The 17,477-nt window shown below is 32.1% G+C and overlaps 2 protein-coding genes across 3 annotated transcripts; one reads left to right on the top strand and one right to left on the bottom strand.

The window, feature by feature from the left end:
* Positions 1-9,840: 9,840 nt before the first annotated feature.
* LOC120266338 (LIM domain-containing protein WLIM1-like) lies at positions 9,841-12,794 on the top strand. Its single transcript, XM_039273960.1, has 5 exons — positions 9,841-10,218; positions 11,276-11,372; positions 11,452-11,492; positions 11,585-11,674; positions 12,203-12,794. Exons 1-5 carry the CDS (start codon positions 10,084-10,086, stop codon positions 12,509-12,511), a joined length of 672 nt encoding a protein of 223 aa, XP_039129894.1. The 5' UTR covers positions 9,841-10,083; the 3' UTR covers positions 12,512-12,794.
* A 154-nt stretch (positions 12,795-12,948) lies between these two features.
* On the bottom strand, positions 12,949-17,217 carry LOC120267610 (RNA-binding protein 48). Of its 2 annotated transcripts, XM_039275286.1 has the most exons (10): positions 16,781-17,217; positions 16,607-16,660; positions 16,336-16,409; positions 16,089-16,172; positions 14,492-14,572; positions 14,034-14,173; positions 13,904-13,937; positions 13,652-13,715; positions 13,284-13,346; positions 12,949-13,197 (listed from the first exon to the last, which is right to left on the bottom strand). In XM_039275286.1, exons 3-10 carry the CDS (start codon positions 16,395-16,397, stop codon positions 13,120-13,122), a joined length of 606 nt encoding a protein of 201 aa, XP_039131220.1. In that variant the 5' UTR covers positions 16,398-16,409; positions 16,607-16,660; positions 16,781-17,217; the 3' UTR covers positions 12,949-13,119. The 2 variants fall into 2 exon arrangements, with proteins under 2 accessions (XP_039131220.1, XP_039131219.1); XM_039275285.1 differs by lacking the exon at positions 16,607-16,660 and having other exon boundaries at positions 16,781-17,216.
* Between the last annotated feature and the right edge of the window lie 260 nt (positions 17,218-17,477).

Below are 17,477 nucleotides of genomic sequence, written 5' to 3'. Positions count from 1 at the left end.
TTAGAAAATAAATTATTTATTTGTAATTAAAAATGATAATCTGTTTGCCATTCTGCAAAAGCTTCGTAACCATCATTTTCCAAGCTTATGCCTCCTACTACATTTGTGGCCTGGAACAAATTTTTCTCGACACCAAAAACACAAACCCTTCCTTCTCCTCTCATCCACTTCTTGACCAGACAACTTCTTCGAAAGTTTTATAGGAACAACTTTATCAACATTACTCAGAAGAACCAAGATCCCATTTCTTCTTGAATTAGGTACTGAATTTACGTTCACTAGTGTTCTTGCTACCATCTTCTGCTGAACTGCCTTATCAATACCACCCATCATGCTCCCATTCTTGCTTGAATTTCTCTTAGACCACACACATCATGCACTTTTGCTAACTCATAAGCTTCTTTTAAAGATGTAGGCTTGAACACCCTCACTAAAAGATCAACTTCCTCTCTTAAACCACCCAAGAAATGGCTGATGACCGGAGCTTCACTCAGGTTGGATTTACTCAATTGCAAATCAAATTCTTGCAAATAAGTTTGTAAAGAACTCACCTGTTTGAGTTTCTTGAGCTCTGCAACTGGGTCTTCAAACAACTTCTCCCCGAATCTTACCACCAAAGCTTCTACAAATTTAGACCACTGCAGCAACCTCCTCTCTCCCTAGTCCCAAGATAAGCTTTGAACAAATGGAGAGTTTTGTCATCAAAGTGAATGGACGCTAACTTGACCTTTGATCCCTCCAATGTGTGATCAATGTCAAAGAACTGCTTCGCTTTATATAACCACAAATCCACCCTTTAGCCATCAAACCTTAGAAAGTCAAGCTTGGTGTAATGGCCAAAACCATTATACCCCATTCTCGGCCCCAAAACTCCATTGTTTGCAGGATTAGAAGCTTGTTCGTGAGATGGAAACCCTGCTTCTGAATTCGGGATTGCCCTGCCTACAATCAATAATTTCAATTCCTCTAGTGCTTTGGCATTGCTCTCTCTCATTTCCTCCATAGCCTTTTGGTGCTTCTCATCAGTTTCTCTGATGAGATTTTCCAAGTCTCTAATGTCTTGCTTCTTTCTATTGTTGGTCACTGAAGCTCACCACAATCAGAACCTGTCTCTGATTACAATTAGCATGGAGAAAAACAAAGAAGAGTAGAAAAGCTAAGAATAGCAATTAAGAACAACAATGAGAACAAGAAAACATAGAGAAAGAAGGGAACTCCAGAACAAATCATTCCTTAGTTCCTAATTTAAGTTGTTGGTTTTCTTATAATAGCAACCAACAGCTAAGATTACTCATTACAATAGGGACCCACACTTTAGATAGAATCCAGATTAATCCCAAGCATACAAGCTACAATCTAATGGTTGTAAACACATACCCTTTCATCTAACTAATCTAGCTCAACCAACTAACAATGCCTAGTCAGCTAATAAAACTCCATCTCAACAATGCCTCTATAACTCAGCATAATAACTAACTACCTCTCTTCTTCATCAGCAACACACCAGCAGTCTCAAGCTCATCTTCCAGCTTCCAACTCCCATAACAAACCAGCTCCTCAACAAAGCTTTTAACCTTCTACTCCTTCATATCATAACACTACTCCCCCTCATTCAAAACTTCCTTGGCCTCAAGGGAAGTTAGGAAACCTCAGTTGGAGTTCCTCCGCAAACTCCCAAGTGACATCTTCAATGGATGAACCTGACCAATGGACTAACCGCTAAGTTGCTGCAACATTTCCCCTTTTAACTATCCTCCGATCTAGAATTGCCATAGGTTTTAAACAAGTTGTGGGCAATGCTAATAGCAGTAAGGATACAACATCCTTTGGATTGAATACAACAAGTTTCAGTTGAGAAACACGAAATACGGGATGAATAGAAGTAGTCGGAGGTAAATCAAGCTTATAAGCACAACTACTAATATTATCCACAATTTTATAGGGACCAAACTACTTTGCTGCCAATTTTGGTACTTCCCTAATAATTAGAGAATTCCAACAGTAAGGCTAAAGTTTTTAGAACACCATATCACCAATTTGAAAACTCCTTTCTGTCCTATGTTTGTTAGCTTATAGAATCATTCTCTGTTGTGCCTTTGAAATAGAATGTTTAAGTAATTGAATAGTTGTTTCCCTGTCCTTTAGTAAAAACATCAACTGCTTCAACTGAAGAATCTTTGGGAAAATAAGGAACATGTAAAGGTGATGGAACTCCATAAAGAGCTTGAAATGGTGTACATTTGATAGCCGTATGATAATTTGTATTATACCAATACTCCACCAGAGATAACCAATTATACCAACTCCTAGGTAAGTTCCCTCTCATACACCTCAAATATGTCTCCACATTTCTATTAACAACCTTATACCAACTCCTAGGTCAGTTCCCTCTCACATATCTATTAACAACCTCATATGCTTCTAAATATGTGAATAAACCTTCTAATTTCTGTCTAGGATCTAAAACAAAGGCAACTAAAGCAATAGGAGGTATATTTCTATAATAGCTCAACCACTTAGCCTCCATGTCCATAAGACCTATAACTAATTGAGCATCTAACTAAACTTCCACAATTATTCAACAACATTAACAACGCCCTATACAAATAAATGTGTAGTGGGAAAATAAACTTGCGAAAATAAATTTTCACATGCATTTAACACAGAAAGTAAATCCATAATTATAGTAGAAATATTCCATTGTTATTCAAATAAACTAAAACCAGGCAAAGCTTCGTTAACAAAAGTACTCAACAGTGTCATATAAGGAAATGCCCCATTAAGAAGTCGATAAGTAGAGTTTCATCTAGTCTTAACATCTTTCGGGAACTTTTTGGCTCTCATTTTATTTGCTCTACAATAACGAGACTATTGTTTTATGAGGGTCATGTTCCTTCATATATATGATACCACACCCCTAATTGGTTCTACAAATTGTTTTAGAGACTCTAGCCCGGTTTGCACGCATAGGTTCAATACATGACAAACACATCTAATATGAAAATATTTGCCCCCACATAAAGATCTCAAATATTCTTCTAAAGGTCTAATTGAGACACTATTAGCATAAGCATTATCAAATGAAATTGAAAAAATCTTAAAAGTCAAGCTATATTCTTCGATGATTCCACGGATCATTCTACAAATATTATCAACAGTATGGGCCTCATTGAATACCATAAAAGCAATGGCTTGCTTTTGGATATTCCATGAGTCATCAATCCAATGTGTTGTAATACCCATAAAAGAATTTTCATGGAATACATTAGTCCATATATATCAGAACAAAAGAAATAGAAGAAGTTCAAGCGCGAAAATACTCATAGAGTTGTTCTTTACAGTGTTTGTAATGTTTGAAAATTGTTCTTTGAATAGTCCTCCTTGAAACTTTTTTACATGCCGGTTGTAATGTCTCATTGATGCATTCTTGCACTTGAAATCGCTCGGAAAAGTTGAATGGCAAGTGCTCCACAGAAATTGTCTCCTCGATTTTATCCCTATATCTTGGTTGAGAAAACGTAAATAAAGAAAAGTAAGAACCCGTACCTTCATCTACGGCTAATCGGATTTGAGATTGTGTCCGAGGATGTCCTAACTTGTTGGGATGTTTTTTTTCCATGTGTCTAGTAAATGTGTCGTACCCTCCTCCCTTCCTATGCTTAAATTCTGGATTACAATAAATACATTTAGCATGGGTTACACTACCATTATTATTATACATTTTTGTAAAATGCACTTTAAAAATATTGGATTTATATGTAGATTCTGCTGTGGGATATGTTCCTCCAATCTCTGAAGGCAAAGTAGACGGTGTCGGCTCCTCGGCTAGACTTTCATATTCTTGTCATTCATTACTCTCTTAGGTACCAACGACACTCTTGCCAAAAGAGCTTCCACCACGTGATGCCATTTTTTCTTTTTTATTTTTTAAAGTTAGCAAATGATAGTTCCTGTGGGTAGTGTGGTAAGGTAAATCACTCAGCAAGTCTCCTCTCCCGAGGAACGCATCTACCAAGGCACACACAACCATCTCACCAAAGATGGTCACCGAAGATCTCCCGATCTTTTTTTCTAAACTTAGTCCAAGTTTGGTCTTCCCAAATGATCTTCATTTGACTCATGGAAATATTGTTACTAAACTTGATCTCATCTCATCCAAGTTTAGCCTTCAATATCTTCAAACATGATCTCCTATCATCCATGCTTGGATCTTCAAATCTTCAATCAAATATCATGTAATCTTCAATCAATCTTCATACATATTAGTCTTCTTGAATAGCTCCGCCCATAATTAGCTCTTGAATCTTCCTTCAAATTGTGTTGCTAAATATGGTCTTGATAATCACATTGGTTTGTCCTTGCCTATCTTAGTTTGTGTTTTTAAATAGCTTCACACCAAACTAAATTCCATGCAATCCTCATGATGATCTTTTATTCTTGCCAACAATAGAATATTTCTCTCTTTTAAAATAGATCTTTCCTAAAAGGAGTTTTACCAAAGATATGATTTATCATCCCGGATCCTACCAAGGATAGATACAATCATACCTAAGATAAAACTTACCCTTCTTGAAAAGATCTTTCTAACTTGATGCGTTTTCCAAAATTAGTTAATCATCACATGAACCATTGAGAGGAATTTCACTAAACATAGTCTCCAAACATGATCTTCTAAGCCTCATATTTTCATATGCCATGTCACCATGCTTTAGCCACATCATCATCCTAGTCACTTGCCACATCACATTCCTTTTGCCATGTCACTACTTGGCTTGTCATATAATATCAATCCATGTCATCAGACTTAACAACAAAAAAATCAATGAAAAACTACAATAATAGGTAAATAAAATAATTAAAATAAAAATTATTGTAAAATTATATAAATTGCCAAAATAACACACATAATAAAAAATTACACATTGTGAATAATTATAAGAAAAAATAAATAACAAAATGAAATAATTTAAAAAAATTCTAAATACCAGGCTTTAGTGTATGTGAGTCATGTGATTGAAAATACTATACTTTCTTTTGATATTGACCTCTTTTTTATAATTTTTGTGAGTTGGTGGTTCCTTTTCTACCTGACTACAAAAGCTTGGTGTGAAGCCTGTGAAAATTATCAAATACAAAATTATTAAAATTACACCTTCAAAAACAATTATGAAAAATAATAAACTTATCAAATAAATAAAATCAAACTAAAAATAAAATCCACAAAATTAAATATTTTTAGGGCTATAAAGTAACGGGGAGTTATATGAAAAAAGATTAAAAAAAATAGCTCAATAACAAAATAAATAAACAACATCAAATATATATAACTTTAAAATGTTCAAATTATGCTAATTAAACATAAGCAAAATTAAATATTAAACAATTTAAACATCATTTATTAAACATAAAATTAAAAAAAATGCTAGTAAATAAAGTAAATTAACACTAAATCAAATAACGAACAAAATAGAAAAGCGATCTCATTAAATTACTCTAGCATAATTAACAATTAAAATAATTAATCATGGCAAGTAATATTTACTAAACGAAATAATTATTAGCATGCAATTCATTAAAAAAATACAAAATAAAAAATCTAACCTTAGTAATTTCTAATTGAAGGAGTTTTAAGGAGAAGAGAGAGACTATTAGTAATTAGAAGAAGAACTTGATAATTTGATAAAATTGAGAAAATAAGAGCTTGGTATGAGATATCATTGGTGGTAGAGCCTCTATATACAGGGGAAGAATGAAAAATTTTTAAAACTAAAACTGATTTGAAATAATAATTAAAAAATATAAAGGTTGTCAGTAACTTAGTGAACCGTTACGTTACTTCATTGAAGATCATTAGAAAATTCGGTACCCGCATGCTTGGGTGAAAATAATGGATTGAATGATCAATTCTCAATTTTTGTGTATGCTACTATTAATTGCAATTGTGGTATTTGTCAATAATAATAATAATATAATTAATCATGGCTAATAATATTGAAGTAGTTAGATGAATTTACTAAACGAAATAATTATTAGCATGCAATTCATTAAAAAAATACAAAATAAAAAATCTAACCTTAGTAATTTCTAATTGGAGGAGTTTTTAGTATAAGAGACAGATTATGAGTAATTAGAGGAAGAACTTGATAATTTGATAAAATTGAGAAAATAAGAGCTTGGTATGAAAATTCATTGGTGGTAGAGCCTCTATATATAGAGGAAGAATGAAAAAATTTAAAAATAAAACTGATTTGAAATAAAAATAATAAAATATAAAGGTTGTCGGTGACTCAGTGAACCGTTACGTTAGTTTATTGAAAATCATCAGAAAATTCAGAACCCGCGTGCTTGGGTGAAAATAATGGATTGAATGATTAATTCTCAATTTTTATATATGCTACTATTAACTGAATTTGTGACATTTGTCAATAATAATAATAATATAATTAATCATGGCAAGTAAAATTGAAGTAGTTAGATGAATTTACTAAACAAAATAATTATTAGCATGTAATTCATTAAAAAAATACAAAATAAAAAAAATCTAAACTTAGTAATTTTCAATTGGAGGAGTTTTTAGTAGAAGAGAGAGATTAGGAGTAATTAGAAGAAGAACTTGATGATTTGATAAAATTGAGAAAATAAGAGCTTGGTATGAAAATTCATTGGTGGTAAAGCCTCTATATATATAGAAGAAGAATGAAAAAATATAAAAATAAAACTGATTTGAAATAATAATAAAAAATATAAAGGTTGTCAGTGAGTCAGTGAACCATTACGTTACTTTGTTGAAGATCATTAGAAAATTTAGAACCCATGTGCTTGGGTGAAAATAATGGACTGAATGATCAATTCTCAATTTTTGTGTATGCTAGTTGTATTTGTGGCACTTGTCAATAATAATAATAATAATAATAATAATAATAATAATAATAATAATAATAATAAATTATTAAAAATATTTAATTGGATAATCAAATCAAAACAAAATTGCATTTTAAATTAGAGGGACAAATCATGTGGCCTGGCCACATACAACCATGTAATAAAACATTATTGGATTAATGAACAGAGACAGCTAGATAAGATATTACATCATGCATTTGATTCCTAACTTATACTAATTTTATTAATTATTAATCAATTAATAAAATTAATATATTAATATTAAATCTCATTTTCTTTCAACGTTCATCCTTCTTAAAGGGCCCACCAAAAACAGGCCTTTTGCAGGCTTGCAGCTTTGCAGTAAATTCTCAAAACATTGTGCTTTCAAATCACAACTTTGACACCTGAAAAACAACACATGACTCATTATGAGCTTCTGAATAATAAAGATGAGACCTAGAAGGGCCTTTTTCATTTTTTATTTTTTTGTTATTTTTATTTTTATTTTTATTTTTATTTTTTGCGTATATACCCATGCAAACACTCATAATTACACACACGCACGCACGCATTTTTTTTTTCCTTCAAGTTTTATATGTAATTAATCATTGCACAAATATATTATATATATATATATATATATGTATACGCCTCAAATACAGGCTTACATCTTTGTAATGCCTTTATTTTTTATTTTTTTTTAATATGTATTTGATGTAATTAAATCTAAAATAACTTTTATATCTTAAATTTTTTAATACTATTTCGAAGAATATTAGTTACAAATAGACAATCCAAAATTACTAGGAATTATGATCTCTATAAATTTTCTATTCTAACATTTTTTTTTAAGAGATGTATTTTTAAGGACATACTTGTAATTATATTTTTATTGGGTAGCAAGAAAAACACACTTTGAAAACTACAAAATCATGTTTATAGCTTAACAACAAAATTTATAAATTATTTTTTACAGAATTTACATGTACACACTAGGTTGAAATACATAATATATTTAAAAAATATATAAATATTAAATTTCATATACATACATTTTTTGTGAGGGTACACATGCAATTTTCTTTTCTTTTTTTTTTAGTTTTTAGTTTTTTTTTTCTTTTCTGCCTTTGAAATTTTGCTTGTGTGTATATCCTTCACTAAAACTAAATGGCATATATATATATCCCCTTAAAATGTGATTTACCTCTGCCCGGCATACACTATTAAAATATATCAATACACATTAAATGATTGAAAATCATGTGCATATATACCTCTAAAATTTTTTAATTATCACTAAATTAATATTGTTTAAATGTATCCCAAAAAATTCATTATATGTCTTATATCTAAATAAAACTCAACATTGCCAAAATAATTTAGGACCTTAAACAAAATTCTTTCTTCTTATCATTATAAGAAATCAACTATTATATAATTTATACTATATTTTAATAGTGAATATAAAGCAAAAGGTATACATATATATATCGAATTTTAAGAGAGATACATAATATTAGGTTATATTGAGGGATGTATAAATAATTATTGAAGTATTTAGGGGTATTTAGGGGAAAATCCCCCTTTTTTAAAGTTCCTTCACAAACCCATCATCATCCATATCAAGATAGGCTTTGCCAAGTCATCCCCACTGATTAAGGGTGAGAATACAATGGGAGTTACAAATGACTGGGCTTGGGCTTGGGCTTGGGCTTCAATACCAAGTAATGTTTGATGATATGAATTTGAAAAATATATATTAAAAAATTGGAAATTTTATTTATACGTTTAGGCAAAAATTTAATTTTTTTTTACAATAATTTAAAAAAATTAAGTTATCACTGACATCATATTTGCCAATCAAAATATTGGTCTATCTTTTCTAAATTATCGATAAAAAAGCATAAAGATATTTTTTAAATTTTTTTTTAAATACTAAAGAGCATGAAAATGTTTCTATTTTTAATATTTTTATATTTTAAAAAATTATTTTCATTATTTTTACCTTTTATAAAGAACGACCTAAGATGACTCAGGCCCGAACGTCGTGGCCCGGCCCATATACTTATCAATCATAGATCGACATGCTCGACAACTTAAATTCATGAGCGGGGCCGGGTGATAGTTCCATCCACACTGTCTTTACTAAAATACAAAATAAAGGCTCTCTTTACATTTGTACCCTCATAAAACAGCATAATTTATTATCATGACAATTAATTATAAAAACAAATAATTTGAATATATTTTATTATTATGTAAAATTTATTTAATAGTTTGGTGCCATATACTAAGATAATTCTGAAGTGAAAAAAAATTACTGGATAATTTTCCAACATGAGAGAAGACTACATAATTTATAAGTGTTAAAAATAAAGGCAACACAATAAGTAAACAATTGATAAATAAAAAATAATAGTGACACTCAAGAAACAAGGAGATCATCTATTTTGAGTGATCATAAAATGGTAAATAATTTTCTTTGAAAGATAAAAAAAAAAAAATAAAAATCAAAGTTTAGTTTATTTGTGAAGTAACAAACAGAACTATACCAAAAAAAAAAAAACATAATTTACTAGTGTTAAGCTAAAAGCAAATAAAAAGATAAATAATAGACGGATAGAAAATATTAATGACATTAAAAAAAAACAAATATTAGTGCTGCTAAGATAAAAACAGATAAAAAGATAAATAATTAACAGATAAAATATATTAGCGACACTCAAAAAATCAAATAAATGACTAGACAAGTAGCTAGTTTGAATATTTTATGGTGAGGGAAACCATGCCAAGGTTTGGATTGATTGAGGAGATGAGCTTTGATAAATTTTATAAGATCAAACATATTAATCATACCCATGTGAAAATAAATTTTATAAGAATATAAATGAACACAAAGAAAGAATAAGACAATATTTTAGCTAAGTGATTGTGTAGTTGTGGGTGCGCACCAACCAACCCCCCGCCTTCTGCCGTTATTTTCTGACTACTGTGAGCTGTGCAACTGTGCACTTAAAGAAAAAAAAAAACCAAAACCAAAACCAAAAAGAGACTTCTTCACACTGAACATTCCTTGTTTTCTTCTTTTCTTTTCTTCATCATCTTACAATACTCTCTTTTTCCCTTTTAATTCCTTGATTTTTCATTGAAGAAGAAGAAGAAGAAGAAGAGGTTGGTGGTGTATTGGTTGTGTGAAAGATGGCTTTCTTAGGGACTACTCAGAAGTGCAAGGCTTGTGAGAAGACTGTTTACCCTGTTGAACAGTTGACTGCTGATAACAAGGCATATCACAGGGCTTGCTTCAGATGTCATCACTGCAAAGGAACCCTCAAGGTTTTCCTTTTTTCTGTTTCTCTTTATTATGTATTCTGATTTATCTTTTTTCTTTTCATGTGTTTTTTTAAGTTGTTCTGTTTGTTTAGTTTTGTGTTCTCTGTTTGTTTAGTTTTATGTGTTTGTTGTTTTTTCTTTTTCTTTCTTATTCTTTTTTTAATAGGGGTTTTGATTATACTTTTATTTTTCTTTTTTTCTTTGATGTCATGTAATCTATTTGGGTTTTCATATGTTCCATTAGTTGTTGGTGATGGATCATTTGGTATATTGTTTTTATGGAATTTTTTTTTTTAAAGTCATGTTATCCACATAGTTTTAGTTTTAGATTTTTATTTTATTTTATTTTATTTATGTTGTCGGTGATGGATTGATTTGTGGTGGTTTAGTGTTTCCTGTTCTTATTCTACAATTAATGGTTTTGTGCTTTTCTTTTGCAATCTTCTTTGTTTTGATTAATCTATACTTATATTGTTTTGATGAACATCCTCTTGATGAATCTATTCTTATATTGTTTTGATAAACATCCTCTTCTCAAGTTCTTCTCCAATTGAGATTTAGATGATACTTTTATCTGCTTTTTGATCATTCTATCTGGTTTATAAGAAGCATCCTGTTTGTGATTATGACGTTTTGTTTTTTTGGTTGATATTTTTTACTTAGTTTTCAACAACCATGGATCTTTGTTTACTGTTTGGTTATTATAATGTGCCCAGTGTTTTATTTACTAATTATACTGTTAAAATTTTCTCCTTTTCCTACTTAATGTGATAAATTATCAGAAAAGGCTTCTTTGTGTATTACCAGCTAAATTTTCAGGTTTATATGAAGTCTCTCATGTTTTCAATATTTCCTGAAATTATTCACACTGATTCTGCAACTGAACACTTGAATTTGATTCATTATCTACAATAATTAAACAATTGTGTCTGCATAAAAAAGCTTTTCTGATGATTTAAATGAAAGAACAACATTGTATTTTAGATTCTAATCCATGTTACTTTCATTTTACTCTTTCTAACAAATTGTAATAATCTTTGATTGTTATTCAATTGTGCAGTTCAGCAACTACAGCTCATTTGAAGGTGTTTTGTACTGCAAACCTCACTATGATCAACTTTTTAAGATGACGGGAAGTTTGGATAAAAGTTTCGAAGGTTAGTGAAAATTATCACGGCCATTTTTTGACACATTTCAATATTATTGTGCCAACAAAATCTCGTATTCTGCTTTTAGGTGCACCAAGAGCCAAACCTGAGCGAGCTAATGGCCATGAAGTATGTAACTGTAGTATGAAATTCATTGATTTTTTTCATTTCATTATCTTTATTTGTTCATCTTATGATTGTGAGCCTTTTATGTTAAACAGGTCTACGTTAACAATAGAGTGTCGAGTGTATTTGTTGGGACACAAGACAAGTGTGTGATATGCAAGAAAACAGTTTACCCGATCGAAAAGGTGTGTTTTAACTTTTATTGTTCGTTCTTTCCTTTTACATCAGATTATTTTGTCTGTCTTCTCTAAAAATTTCCTCATGTTATTATTCATGTTTAACACGGAATTCGGTTACTACACTTCCATTTTCATACTATGGCATCTTAATTCAAAATTAAATGTTCAAGGTGAAGAAGCGATTTCACCCTCAAACAATGAGAATTTTAATCGTTCAATATGATATCATGCAAATGTGCCGTGTGCCTCACCGTATCGGTTCCCATGTTGGATGGAGGAACCAAAACAAGCATATTCATGTAGTTCATGGGTCAAAATAAAAACCAACCCGAACTTTAGAGGTTGCTTGCAGCTTTAATCCTAGATTTAGTATCAGATTGTATAGAACTTATGATCATTCCCATGCCTCATCAATGCATAGAATTCAGAATAGGAGATACTCAACTTATAAAGTAAAAATCTATAGGACTTACTTATAATACATATTCGTAAGGTAGCATACTAATATATCTTAGTACCATTGACTTTCATCAGGTTGCGGTTGATGGTCAATCATACCATAGGCCGTGTTTCAAATGTGCTCATGGAGGTTGTGTAATTAGTCCGTCGAACTATGTTGCACATGAAGGTAGGCTTTACTGCAGACACCACCATTCGCAACTCTTTAAAGCGAAGGGAAACTTTAGCAGGCTCGAAGACAAGCATGAAGAGGTAAAAGTTATTGAAACCAAGCAAGAAAACATAAATGATCATCAAGAACCCGAAAAGATAAACGATCATCAGGAACCCGAAAGCCAGAATCCTGAAAACAACACAGAAACTGCAGAAAGTGTGTCAGCTTGAGAATTCTGTTTAGCAATCTTCCTTTGTACTATTTTTCGGCACATTTCAGAGTTTTTTTTTTTAATTTCTGAGTGTGAAATATGAGGGTTTTTTTTTTTTATTTCTTTGTTTGAGTTGCAAGAGTTGAAGTAATAAATGTGTTATTACTTAGGTGTGGTCTTGAAATAAATGTGTTATTGAACTTGATACTAGGCCTCCCTTTTTTAATTTTGGTTTATACAGAGAATATTTTCTGTACGTGACTGTAAATTTATATGAAAGTTGTTGTCATAGGTTTTGTGAGTATATTTCATTCTTGTGCATCTTCATTGTTTAAATGAATTCCAGAACCCAAATCCTGTTGATGATTAAGTTAATTTTTTCTGTGTCATTTGGTTTATCCAGCTTCCATTAAAAAAAACAAATTTCTGGAACTGTTTATAAAGATGTGATCCAAATACAAAGACAAAAGAAAACCTTCATCTAATAAACAAAAATTAGATTTTACAAAGACTATTTTCAACAGAAAGATTTAACCAAAACTGTGGACAAGCAAAGACAAACAACAATTTGATCAATGTATTGGTCAGTCATAGTGTTCTGATTGTGAGCTTGAATTTATACGGCAATCAGATTCGTCTTCTATTGTCAATTTGTGGTCTCTTGGACGATGGTTCGGCTTGTAGATGGTCACTACTTGATTGAATCTACATGGAAATTAGAATACGGAAAGTTTGAGCTAATTATTGAAAATAAGTTCAGACACAAATTGCAAGTATTTTCTTTTTCGCACCTTCTCGAGTTTGTCCCTTACCAACTGGACTGTCACATTCATTGATGAGGAAGAAAAGTAATCCTGCAATTGAAACAAGGAACTGCCTCACTGTCCGAACAAATATAGGAAATCAACTGCCAAATTAGGAAAGATGGGAAATTTTAGTATGTTAAACTTAATTTTGCAGTCAAGTTGTCAGCTACTGCCAGTGAAGATATTGTCACAAACACCACAAGGCAGAGTGCAATGTGCATAGGGCTAAGTTGACAAGTTGGATTGATTAAAGTAATGGCAAGGCCAGCAAAATTTTGGTTTGGATCCTTGGATTAAATATATGGAGTAGAAACAGATAATGGCAGACAAAATAATAATGATAAACGTACTACCTTGTTAGAAGATACATGGTTTTTAATAGAATTTTCAGTATTAGGTGTTCGGCTTGCAGTTTCCCTGCAGAAACAGCAAAGAAATTATGACTTTGTATGTGGGGAAAAAGAATTTAACACAAATAATTTAGACAATGCACAAAGATGTCAAAGAATGAAAAAAAAAACATGCGGGTCAGACATTTCAACAATCATGTGTTGCTGCAGAAATGCTAATTGAACTGAAGGACGAAACTTAGCGACAAAGTTTACCTTCTCCTGTGCTGACCTGAATTATCTCTAGAAGCTGCAAGTTGACAATAGAATGAGGAACAAAAAGTTACATTGAACTCATAATGGGGTTTTTTCCTTTAACCTTTAAAAAAAAAAGATAGGAACTCACATTTTACACGGTTGATGACTTCCTTTTTACGGCCTTCCAATTTCTCCTTTGTATCTGATGGGGACTCAAACTCAGGTGCATATGATACATGTAGTCGGTTCCCGAGAAAGACAGATTCATCCAATTTTCTCTTTGCAATCCTGCACCATAAGAGGATTCCATAGCAGTAGCATAAGTAGATACAATAGTGTTCAGGCAAATCAAAACATATTATTAACTCTAATAACAATTTCTCAACTTCTTGCACAATGAGATTCTGCAAGAGTTTTTATCATTTAGTCTTCTATTGGTGCCATCCTCAAGATACAAAGATCAAATTTAATGGATCATGTGCATATCTGGGTAATTTCTAGTAATCCCAATCAAGTGTAGAAAACTTCAAAGAATGTATGACATGACTAAATGTATATTGCATATTCATTCCAAATGAAATATACACAGGAGAAAATCTAATGCACCTCGCACTATTGACTTGCAAAAATTTGATCCAGTACACATCTGTAAAGGCCTCACAGTCCTCCGCATCCATTGGTTTGCACCTGCAAAGTTAGAGGGCTACAATGATCAAATATTCAAGCCATTTTACAGTTTTAAGGATCAGATGGTCATTTACAATAGACGTAAATTCATCATTCCAGGTGCTTTTCATAACCTTCAAGAACATAATATATGCAAGAGTCTCTACTCCCAAAATCTAGATATTTAAGATACACTCACACACATATACATATTCAAAATTTCAGGTGTTAAAGTGTCAAAACATCAGAAAACATTAATAAAATAGGAGAAAATCATGTTGTTCTCCATTTCAAGTAAAAGAAAGGGTACCAATGTATTTTTGGGAATCTTGCTCTTACCTCATACTTTTCTTTCTAATTCATTACATAAGAAAGTTCTTTGAATAAATAGTCCACTGATGGCAAATCACTAAATCTGCCCTTTTCAACAATATTATGTAAATGTCATAAATATTCTTCTTCAACTTGTGAGGATGTGGTTTGTCAATGAAAGAAGAATAGTTTATCCTTTGAGTATTCAAAAATCATAATTTTATTATGTGTATATTTTATCTACAGTAACCAATGATCCAATGAAATCTATTATCATGTCACAAATCGAATGCCACAATCATTTACTAGAGAGTTAAGGAAAAACTGGAACCACCCGTTCAAAAAGTGACAGCCATAGGATACAATTTATAACATAGTTTTCAGAACCTGAGAACTAAAATCATCCCATTACTCAAGATTTAACATGTAAATGTTGGATTTTAAAATTATAAATATGATTGCTGTTCACCCAAATGATTAAAATCACTGGATCTATCCATTTAGACATCAGAATCAATCCCTAACAAGGCAAAAGAAGATTTTATACAAAACAAACATGATAAAATCATAAAAGAATTTGGGGGTAACATTGACGAAAAGCTGACCACCGGGAAATCGAAGGTAACATGTCACAAACATGGCGGAAGATTTCATTGACTTCATGGACTACTTTCTAGTCTTTTGCAAGTTTATGCAATGGAAAGGTTCGTTGTGTTCTTATCATGCCTCCATATCTAATAATAGCTTAGAAATATAGCAGTGCGATATTGAGGGTAATGTAGTGCGCTTAACGTGCTACCAGAATAATAGTTCCAATTGCAACAGCTTTGGTTTATAATTATAATATTTAATCCAGTGTGCACATCAGGAGAAAATATAAGTCACTAATACACATCTACAAACATTAAATAAAGGTTTCATGACTTCAATCAAGTCACAGCTGACTTGGGTCTAACAAACTCCTTGAAGCTATCTTAAAGCAAGAAGCACAGGGTGATCAAACTCCAGAGGCATATAATTTGATCAAGAAAACATTAATTAGGAGATGGAATCCTTGCCGCAACCAGGGGAGATGGGATGTGTCAGGTATTCTGCTAGCGGTACAACATGTAACTGTTGTGATTAAACGCATACTAGGAATAAAGGCCTTATCTAATTTACGACAATCATAAACTACGCTGCTCATGAAAAATATTGAACAAAAATAGTAAAGAGGATCACTTACTCTTCCACCTCTCCATATGATCTGAACAAATTGCAAAGCTCATCACCACATCCTAATGCTGGAACATTCCGCACAATGAGGTACCTGCAAAGCCCACTCCCTAAAGATTAAAAAGCGTACATAATTGATTTTTCATGAACATTAAATAAATAAATAAATAAATCCCTAGGCAAACCCACATAAAGAAAGAAAACAAAATTATTGGATCATCCCTTGGCATGGACTTGGAGGGGTTTTTTTTTTATACCTGGACTCATCACAAACAGTATAAACACGAACAGCTGAAGGCTCATCTTTGTCCCGCATCATTCTTTTCTTTCTCTGCAGCCAGTCCGTAATCCAACCACAGTCAGCAAGAGTATTTGAAGCAACATTTATGCACGAGCAGCAAAAGAATGGAATAGTAAATCACACAATCAGCCTCAATCAAATAAAGGCACTATGAGCCAATGAGCCATTATATTCATTTTCATAAGTGCAAGAACCAAAATAGGCCTTCAAGCCCTTGCATGCCCTACCAAATTAGAAACATAAGATATGATTCTTCTAGACTTGAAACCTGAAATTCAAACCTGAAACATATGATTTAAAGTTCACTACTTTGATGCATGTCTCCAAATTATTACACTGTAAAATTAATTAAGATATCCCACAAACTGGGAAGCACGGACACGGCAAAACTGCCGACGTACCGGTGTCGTGCCGGTGTCCGACACGGATACGCGGTCGACACGGTCGGACACCGTATCCGACACCCTCTCATACGATTGGACACCTCTCGACATGCCTGGACACGGCCGAACTAGATTTTTGGTGGCGAAGCTTGTCTAACCTTAGGTTGCAGAAAATCGGGTTGAGATTTTCGCCGGCATGAGGCTTGTAAGAGGATGAAATTGAGGTGATGAGAGGTGGAGCATGATGACAAAGACGGCAACTGCGAGAATTCGAGGGAGGGGCTTTATGAGTCTCTATGCGCGGAGGTGACGAGGGCTATAGAGGTGGAGGAGAGGCGCTGCCCGCGGCGTTGACGAGGGCTCGAGAGGTGGTCCGGTGGTGTAGAGGCGCCACGCGGGTAGGTGACGAGGGTTGGAGAGAAGGAGAGGCGAGGGCGGCTCATAGGGTTTCTCCACAAACATCAATCCTGACCGTTCGTTTATTATTATTTTTTTTAATTTTGTTTAGACTCATTTGCAATTTATTTTTTTAAATATTTATTATAAGATATTATAAAGTGAAATTTCAAATTTAAATAACAAATTTAATATTATTATAATTATACATTATATTATATTATATCATCATTTATTTTTAAATTAAGGAAGTGATTTTTGATATTAGTGTATTTACTATTATGTCAATGTTGAAGACTTTTCCTTTAGCATAATTGCA

The sequence above is a fragment of the Dioscorea cayenensis genome, chromosome 8, assembly GCF_009730915.1.
Source record: "Dioscorea cayenensis subsp. rotundata cultivar TDr96_F1 chromosome 8, TDr96_F1_v2_PseudoChromosome.rev07_lg8_w22 25.fasta, whole genome shotgun sequence".
NCBI classification, from domain to species: Eukaryota; Viridiplantae; Streptophyta; class Magnoliopsida; order Dioscoreales; family Dioscoreaceae; genus Dioscorea; species Dioscorea cayenensis.
The sequence above is the reverse complement of the archived record's forward strand: the minus strand, read 5'-3'. Positions and strand labels throughout refer to the sequence as shown.